The sequence below is a fragment of the Xyrauchen texanus genome, chromosome 39 (genome assembly GCF_025860055.1).
Source record: "Xyrauchen texanus isolate HMW12.3.18 chromosome 39, RBS_HiC_50CHRs, whole genome shotgun sequence".
Taxonomy (NCBI): domain Eukaryota; kingdom Metazoa; phylum Chordata; class Actinopteri; order Cypriniformes; family Catostomidae; genus Xyrauchen; species Xyrauchen texanus.
The window spans coordinates 31,581,031-31,591,265 of NC_068314.1; the positions used below are offsets into that span (position 1 = coordinate 31,581,031).

Sequence of the window (10,235 nt, forward strand, 5' to 3'; positions counted from 1 at the left end):
ATGCAAGCAATGTAATTTCTGGATTCTAAAGTATTTATTAAATTATTGAAGCATCAAACATTAGTTCAAAGTATGTTGACATGTTGAAATGTAGGCTACATATTATTTATTATACATGCAGAAAATAAATGAGGAAATTACTGTATGCATGCTCTTGAGTCACTTAAATAATAATACATAAACATGTTTTGGCATACTGTTGACATTCCGTGCTGATAAAGAAATCATCAAAATAATTAATAACTACTCGCTTGCGCCCCTGCTGCCCCCATTCTGTGCATGTCACAGTTTAAGACCAAAGATAAATATAGAGCTGTTGCCAGTAAAAATAAATGCTTTCACAAGGCAGAAATGTTGAATGTAAATCCTATATAAAGGGACCAAAGAGGCTGCAAGTGATTAAAATAATTTTCTCCAAGGAAAAGAGAGAGCAGAATAATCTCCTGTTTCTGAAGTTAAAAATGAATGCTTGGCTACTAAAGCATGAACGAAAGCTAATTTAAAACAAGCCCTTTAAATTTGTAGTACAAGGTTTCTTGTACAATAAAGGCATACTAAGGCATGTCAAAATACTACAACTGCTCGCAACTGCAGAAATTCCAAAATGTGTGAAATTAAGCCTGCACTGTTTCAATATTAAACTATAAAAATCCATTATAAAAATACTAATTATTACATGTTTTAAGCTATACTAATCTAAAAAAATAAATAAATAAACATGAAAAATTTTAAATAAATATGAGGTATGATGTCTAATCTCATTTGATACATAAAATAAGGAAGTGATGTATAACTTTCCCTTTTTATATAGATTAAATATGTAAATTAATTAATTATACTTTTTAATTATGGAACAGGTTTCAAAATAGATGTTAATTGAAACTAACATCCTGTCTTTTTTTATTTTTATGTATGATTTCAATTTTGTCCTTAGTAAAAAATATGTAAAAAGTAACAAATATGTTTATAAAAAAAAGAACAATTTTAATATTTATTGTGTGAAAATTATAATTAAAAAAAATATTACGTCAGTCCTACAGTTGGCATCATTTCCATCATACCAAAGAATTTTGCCCCAAGTACCAAAACTCAACTGTTAGTGTACTTGTTAACCAAGTTGAGAAAAGCATGCTTGGAATGAAATATGAGCCAATAGATATTTGAAGAAAACAAAGGAAATATAAGGTAAATATTACTTTTAAGCAGAATATTTTTATTGGCCATTGTTTCAAATCAAGATGTTATTTTGCCAAATTATGCAAAAAGTGTGAAAATATTATTTAATTGTGTGTATTCATGAAATGTGTGCAATTAAATAAGCATTTGCAAGACAAAGGAGTAGCGGATTTTATTTAAAATATACGACAAATGTTATTTCCATCACCACCATTTCCACTATAGAATTCCATTAAACACAATACAGAACTTGAGATGTGGTGGAAATGACACTGCGGTGGGAATTGTCAAGACTTTGAGAGAAAATTGCAAAAATAAAATAAATACCCTGTTGTGCATGTACTGGACAATGTTGGACATTGTTAGTAGACAAATTAAAAAGCTACTACAGTGCTAAAACTGCTCAAAGTTAAAGAAAAACCTATGTATACGAAAATGTCTTCCATACATTTCAACAGGGTTTTGAAACGTTTCAGAACGAACTTCAGAGTTAACTACAAAAGTCAAACTGCATGTTAGTCAGAGTGTGTATTTTCCCTAGTGATTAATTGATGCTATTGCGTTTGGCAGTAGAGGTAACCATAGCAAGAGTAAGCTGCTTGAGCATTTTCCGTTCTGTTAGTGGGTGGTATGTCCACAAAACATAAAAAGCCCTGACATTACGTTACAGCTATACTGTAAATCTGCATATGCAATATAAATAACAAAAACATATAACTTACTGTGCTAGTGGCATAGACAATTTGTACTGCATAAGAGAAACAGCATCAAATTGCAATTTGCAGATTGCAAAATTCCTATTTGCGAAAAAAATCCAACACCTTTGCAAAATAGAGAATAGCCAAAAAAGAGAGGATCTGATAATATTAAGCAGTCTTCAAGTTACATAATGAATATGAACTATGTGGATTTAATCCCACATTCCGGATGACGTGTCAAATTTTCAAAATAAATCAATTAAAAATAAGATGTACTTGCCACAGACATATTATATGATCCCTTTGAAGTGGTTTCAGAAGAAAGCAAATTTGCATGCAGGAAGTTCTTTAGTCTTGCCAGCTGCCACTGTCAAAATGTATTTCCTCAGATGTAAACACTATTTAGAGCACTTCAGAACATCATGTGTAGGGGCTGATATCCAAAAAAATCGGATGAAACCAGCCTAAAATCACACCGAAACCGCATGAGACAAATCCACACAAGCTGGTGTGGTGTATATATAGTGAGATATACATTTTGAACTTATTCCCTTTAGAAACTCTCCAGGGGAAGGGTTGTGTGTGGAACGTTACATCACTTTTCCTATTACAAGTGAAATAGGTCAGAAATCTTCAAACTACAAAGCTCATATTCAAACAAAATTGGCCCCTGCTTAAAATTCATAAGAATACTCTAATCAGCGCACTCTCCCTGTACGTTAGCCTTTTCTGCACTAATGGCTGCATCACCACGCCTGAATCTTTCAAATAGACTTAGAAGTAATGAGGATTTCTGTCCAATTGTAAATGCTACAGTTCTTGAAATTAACCTTTGCGGCATTCGATCAGCATATTCTCACTAGTAAAAAAGATGCCCTAAAAACTGGGTGGGCCAAGATACATTTTGTTACAGTAAGTAACTAAATGTAAAAAACGAATGGCATATACATCAAACGTTGCCATCTCGACTGCTTCCCAAGACATTAATCGGCTAGATGTGAGATTCAATAACAGGGAATTAAGATTAGGCTTCTATTGACTCGGATGGTGTGATTGTTGGGCCCCGTGAGGGACATCGAATTACCCCAGTCAATACAGATTTGTCAGTAAACCTAAGAGATAACCACGGTAAAGAAAGTGGTTGGAGACGATCAATTTTTGCAATTTTATCTCCTTTATCCCTTTCTGCCTCAAAAATATCAATAGTGCAATACACATTCTGTAAAAGAACCAAGCAGCAAATGTGTACAGCATATCACAGCGACAGTCAGTAAGCATCTAAAATGCCTTGAAAATATGCTTGAAAACATATGGAGGGGAATAATCATACTGAAGATGACTGAGAAAACAATGTGGCTCTGTGTTGTTTAGGCATTCATTTTTTATATAACCACTAAGAAATTGCCAGTGGCATAATTGGACTACTGCCTAAACAAAATGTTAAAATAAGTGAACTTCCAAAACTCTCAGAACAACCTTTACTTTTCTGAACCATTTTTGAAACTTTTAACCAACTGGCTCCAACGTGATTTTTAGTGGATGTATGAAGTCAATTCCCTCAAGTTCAAACAAGCATCCTAGTCGAGTTACCACATGTGTAGTTCATCACATTAACTATGGACATTATCCACTATGTCTGACAACTAGAAACTGTCCAAATATATATTATAATTTTGAACAATACACCTATTGTTTTAGCGTTATTGTCAGTTTAGCTTTAGCACTGTCTTTCTAGCAAGTCAGTCCACTGTCGGACATCTTTGGAACGCTCTCGGGAGGTTATTTTCAGTCATTCCAGTGCATTCACAGAGGTTGAATGCAGAAAGACCGAAATCTCAAAAACGGTTGGTCAAGTTTACGATCAAATCAGCAATAAAATGGGATAATATTGGAATCATGAATTGTGCTTCTTTACCTCAAATTACACCAAAAACCACAATTTTGCCAGATTGTATAGCTAATGTGGATGCGCGTTAGCGAGTTGATTGACAGGACTGTATCTAAAATGTGATTGGCTTTTTTACCTTTAAGGCGGGACTTCCTTTCTACAACCGTTGACCGTTGAGCTTCTTGGTTGGGCATTCCAATTTCTCCCATTCATTTAAATAATAGTGGCCAGTCTCTTCTAAATAGTCTCTGACTTTAGTGGACATTCAGTGTCTGGATAGCTCTGATTTAGTCTGTCTGTAAGAATAGGGCTTTAAGAGAGCTTTATGACTGTAGAAAAACAGGCTGGTCCTCTCACTAGAGGTGACAGAAAATATGTCTTCTGCTAGACATTACTGCTGATGCTATTGTTTTCCCCTTCTATGCTGGACCAATGGTGCAGAAAGGTGACTTATTCTTGGGCTCTGTTCAATTAGAATTGGCAACAACAAACCTGATGTAAGTGCTCCCAGATCAACAAAGCTGGACACAGGAGTACCACACTCTATCAAAAACATGTTGGCAATGCCTTGCTATGTGCTTAAACATGTTAGCAATACCTAGCAACAAGCTAGCAATGCCTAGCTATGTGCTTAAACATGCTAGCAACTGCCATCCATCCATCCCAAAGCTTTTTTTAAATATTAAGATTTAAGGATAACATTTATATTTGTATATGGGACAGTGCATGTATTTATACATACATACATATTACATACAGTACCAGATTTCTGTGTGGGAGGGGACAGTGAAAACAATGTCACATCAGTTGTCCTTATATGGACAAAAAGAAAGGAAAATACATACAAATAAGTCTGTGTGCATGTTCATACTCTTGGTTCACAGTGGTAAAGCTTATTTACACAGTAAGCACTCCTCAATCAAACAGAAGTGATCATGCAGTGAGAAAAGGAGGCCATCACGTCCTGGGACCATTTAACTCAGTCAGCCCCTGCAGGTCTCCATTAGAATCACTGGTGCTGCATACTGTGCTATAAGTAACATCTGCACACACGCAGACACGCACTGTTCAGCCATGTCTGTTACGTCTGCCCAAACAGTCTGTATGCCAGCGGGTGAGTGCACAGTCTTGGATCTCAGCAATGCTCGTGCATACCCATTTAAACACCATCACAGAACATAAAAGCATTGGCTCGTCATGCCACTAAATTATATGCTGTGCCTTATTTGGGTTGCTTCGAGATGATCTTTCAAAATAACTTCAAGATCGTATTCACACACAAACACAGTCCAAGACACTTTGATCATTGTTAAAAGAGAAAATCGTACGAGGCAAAAGTGCTCCAAACAACACCAGCTCCTCTTGTTGAATGCCTTTTATGTAAAATGGACAAAAATATTTTTGCAAAGAAATAAAAGACATGCTGAATTAGATTATTTTTTTATTAAGGCAGAAACTTCAGATAAACCCACGTCCAGTGCGTTTAGAGGGAATGACAGATATTTGAATATTTGAACTACAAAATCTCATCATATGGATGATCCAGAGACATTCAAAGCAAAGAGAGAGAGAGAGAGAGAGCTCAGATACTGTGGAGGTGTCACATCTTCAGGCACTTCAGAAACACAAATTCAGTAAAGAGGCTTTCAGCACTCTGAAGCCACACACAGAATATTAATCTTGGCAATGTCCCATGCTCTGCAGACACTAATGCATTCCTGCATACCAAACAGTGGAGTTCCACTAATGAGTTCACTGATATAAAGCAAACAAAGGGCATTATTTATAAAAGTTTTTGCTATTTCTAGAGAGCAAATAGGAGTGAGAGACTTTCAGCAATGCAAATCCAACAATACCTACCCCCAATTCCATTTCACTGCTATAATACCTGTTCCCCCCACCAACCTTAAAACATCCTGCTAACACACACACGTTTACATATCTATCAAAATGAGGACATATACCATTTTATTAATGACTTAAGTCTACGAATGGAAATTATAAGGAATTGAACAATTCCGTTTGCTTAATGATTTCATTAACTACTTGCTTTTGAGGAAGAAATATTTGGAAATTAAAATTAAAAATGTTATTGCATTTACTGCATTCAGCAGTCTGTGGCCAAATGTTGAGATCATTTCAGATGTCAACAGAGCAGGTATAACAAATCAGAGACAATACATTTTTAGAGGCATAAATGCAGAGACTACTTAGCAGAGACAGGCCACTATTATTTAAATAAATGCTAGAAATCGGAACACTCAACCAGGAAGCTCTAGCGCACAATGGTCAATGGATTTAGAAAGGAAGTCCCGCCTTACAAGTAAAAGAGCCAATCACCTCTTAGCTACAGACATCACCTGTCAATCAATTCGCTAATGCGCATGCACATTATCTATACAAGCTGGGAAAATTGCTTGTTTATCGTAATATGAGGTAAAGAAGCACAATTTATGATTCTAACTTTATACATATTTTAGACAGTTGCATCCGACTGCCTCGCCTCCACAACAACACATCAACTCCTACTTTACCATATCACTTTTATAGCCACGGCCAGTAGCAGTGAGCCTTGAGATGGCAGGTCAGTCAAGAGCAGAGAGCCAATCATAACAGTGGGCATTTACTGTCAAGACTTAAAGGAGAAGCGGCACCAAAACCAAGTGCTTTTGACAGGTCAGAATGATGGTGGAAAATGATAATGTTTTACAAATTTTGTACTGCTTTTTGTGTTAAAAACTTTATTAAGATTATAAGTGAACCTCAATGAACATATTAAAATTATAAAAAATTAAAAAAATCATATCATGACCCCTTTAAAAGTGTTGTGAGAAATTTCTGGAACTTTCACCAGACTAGCCATTGAATTAGTCACGCCCCCACTTTCCAGCACTTTGAAGATGTGCACACATGTCATTTACTGCATGTCATTTCATGAACAAAAAAACTTAAAGCACCTTTAATCATTGCATAACATGGGAACAGCTCTTGGTTTATTTTGAGTTGGACATAACGGAAGACTTAACTTACAGGTCAGTGAAATTAATTCAGAAACCGCTACGACTGAAGTGTTTTTGATACACAAAAAAGAACCAGCTTATAAGAGTCATTCATTGGGAAATCAGACTACACTGGTCATGCTGTGTTTCGTGCTACAGATTCTAAAGTACTAGCTCAAAAGCGCCATTTGTTCAGGAATCAGACTTCACTGGCCATGTTTTTTAGTTGAGACGCAACGCTGTCAAAGAATAGCACTTTGAGAAACACTGTCAGAGTGTTTTAGTACTGTGTTCCATCCACATCGGTGGAAAAATGCACAATAACTGAACCAAAAGTCGTGAATATCATACAGTTCTAAATATGGACCAGTTCTCAGTTCCCATTTCTACAACAGACTAACCCAAACAAATAGGCTAGGTCTAACTACTTCAGACAAATTTGTCCCCAAAGTACTTAATCCAAAACATTAAAAGCAAATGAACTTGTAATATAAACTCAGAAGGCATGCTATCATCATTGTCTGATATCCACGAAGATTTTCAGGAAATGTTCTACTTAAATCCAAAGATGTACCCTCTTTTCTCATAATCTGCCCCAGAAGAAGTGAGTAATCAAGTGCTTTTGAATGCCGATTCAGCAGCATGGCATCACTCTGCTAATTGACACATTAATGAGTACAGACATTAAATTAAACAACAAATTAAAATGTGCTTGGATTGTCATTACCGGTAGTATGTCTGCCATTTACAAACTGCTGTTTGAATAATGGTGTCTATCTGCCATTTAATTAAATTACTCTGAATATTTACAATTATTCAGTTACTAAGCCGTAACTTTTAAACTAAGGTTTAATGAGAGTAAACGTCTGATGTGAGCCTCGCATTTTGATATAAGCCATACTGTTGCCAAAGGCCTTAAGGAAAACAACTCAATGATTTTAAGGATTGTATATGAAGTATACGAAGTGGCAATCACCTAAACCTATTATAGGTGACTACGCCAATATATTAAATTAATAAAATAAATAAAATATTGTTATTAATATAATATTTTACATTATTTTCATTGGGCAAAATAAATAAAACCAAATGGTAAACTATTTAAAAATGAAAGTATTTAATTCCAAGTTATGTGTCGATGTATTTTTTTGTACATTTTTACAAACCTCTATCACACAAACCCTGTAAATAAATCATGAAATGCAGAAGTACAGGCTGTGAGACAACTTATGAACCAGCGTGATTCAGTACCTCTATTTATAGCACTGGATTTGTTTCCTTTCTTCTTCTTTTTGTATATAAAATGCATAATTCATCAATGCTTAGGAGTGCAATATTTATGAAACCATCAAGGAATTATTGCAAATTACAATAATGCTTCAAAAATACAGCAGCGACCCTCACTGTAAAAATCTAAAAGTGTTGAAGCATTTGCAGCTACTCAAGACAACGTTCATGTTCCTCTTCCTGCCTGAGCCGTCATGACTGATTATTAAGATCACTACATTAATAAGCAAGCAGAGATACACATCAGCAGACACATTTCTTGTCTGTGTGCACCTCATTAGTGGGCTGAAAGCAGCGGGGGGAAGAAGGGCTGGTTCTCTCTGCATGCTGGGTGCCTAAACCGAGAGACCAGCATTTGCAGTGGACCATGGTCTTACCAGATGAGCTTTCACAGAGCTTAAGCAAACAGTCAGACAGGGTTTCTATATATATGTCCTAAGGCCCATCGGTAAATTGTCCACTATTTGCATTGTGGATGTTCGACAGAAATAACCTTGTTTGTTAAACAAATGACCCTGTTAATGTCAGACTACAAGATAAAGGCTCTTCATGTTGTATACATGTAGTTACATTATCTACAGGATCAGCATTCATGGACCAATATGAGTGCACAGCATGGGTGTACATAACAGGAGACCACAGATACTCACTAGCTTGCATCAGCTGTCCTTGGCGGCCAAACACCTGGGAAAAGGTGGTGGGAGTACAGGTGAGCGTGTCCTCCATGGCTGGGATGTCCCACTTGACTAGACCAGTCAGTCTCTGAACACCACGTCACAGCCGGAGAGCAGAACAGAAGGTTTCTATCTTCAATTCCTCTTTGAAATCAGTCTGGTTGCTGCTGTTTAAGAATAGCAGAGATTTCAGCTCAGGACTGAGAGAAATAGCCTCACTCACATGCGAGATAAAGAGGGAGTGTGTCTGTGTGTGCTTCAAGGAGAATGAGTGAGAGTGTGTATGTGGAGAGCAAGCATAAAAAAGAGAGAGAGAATCAGGGCATTGATGTCTTGCCTTTTCTGCTGCTGCTCTATGATCATGAGTCGAGGTTGTGCCTCGCTGGCAGTTTTCTCCAGACTGAAAGTGGTAGTGTGGAAGCTTCTGGTCTGGAGCACAGCACACGTCCCCATCCAGTGTCCTGATGAGTGAGTGAGAAGGCTCTGCTCTCCCAGGCTCAGGGTGGACTGCTGTATGTTGTGCTCTGATCGGGGTGCGTGTGCCCTCCTCTCTCCTCCCTCTGCCTCAGCTCTACCCCTCCCTTACATTGCCCCCCCCCTCTAAATCGACTATCCGTTTCGTAAGACGCGCTGCTGCAAGGAAAATATTTTTTTTGCAACTCTTGCAGCTCTACTTTTAATTCCTACCCTTGTGGAGGATTGAGAAGAGGTTGAAAAAGAAAGTTCTTCTGAGGTAACTCATCTATGGGTGTTAAATGAACAAAGGACATGCAATCATTAATAGGGAGAATGTAATCGAATCAGTCAATCAAATATCCCAGGCCAAAATCAATCAATCAATCTATCTATCTATCTATCTATCTATCTATCTATCTATCTATCTATCTATCTATCTATCTATCTATCTATCTATCTATCTATCTAATCACTTTCTGTCTTTTCTATCTATCTATCTATCTATCTATCTATCTATCTATCTATCTATCTATCTATCTATCTATCTATCTATCTATCTATCTATCTATCTATCTGTCTGTCTTATCTATCTATCTATCTATCTATCTATCTATCTATCTATCTATCTATCTATCTATCTATCTATCTATCTATCTAATCACTTTCTGTCTTTTCTATCTATCTATCTATCTATCTATCTATCTATCTATCTATCTATCTATCTATCTATCTATCTATCTATCTATCTATCTAATCACTTTCTGACTTTTCTATCTATCTATCTATCTATCTATCTATCTATCTATCTATCTATCTATCTATCTATCTATCTATCTATCTATCTATCTATCTATCTATCTAATCACTTTCTGTCTTTTCTATCTATCTATCTATCTATCTATCTATCTATCTATCTATCTATCTATCTATCTATCTATCTATCTATCTATCTATCTATCTATCTATCTATTTAATCACTGTCTGTCTTTTCTATCTATCTATCTTTCTTTCTATCTATCTATCTATCTATCTATCTATCTATCTATCTATCTATCTA

The 10,235-nt window shown here is 36.2% G+C and overlaps 1 protein-coding gene across 4 annotated transcripts in view; it reads right to left on the minus strand.

Annotated features, from left to right (window-relative positions):
* The window catches only part of LOC127632639 (kazrin-like), a 204,993-nt gene extending 196,121 nt beyond the window's left edge, over window positions 1-8,872 (minus strand). For 3 of the 4 annotated variants that reach the window (XR_007969126.1, XM_052111344.1, XM_052111345.1), the window contains exon 1: window positions 8,699-8,865. Coding sequence is in view for 3 of the 4 variants with exons in the window: in XM_052111344.1 (XP_051967304.1) it covers window positions 8,699-8,774 (76 nt within the window). In the remaining variant the exon portion in view is untranslated. Of the gene's footprint in view, window positions 1-8,698 lie in introns of all 4 variants that reach the window. The other variant, XM_052111343.1, reaches the window with a different exon arrangement.
* Between the last annotated feature and the right edge of the window lie 1,363 nt (window positions 8,873-10,235).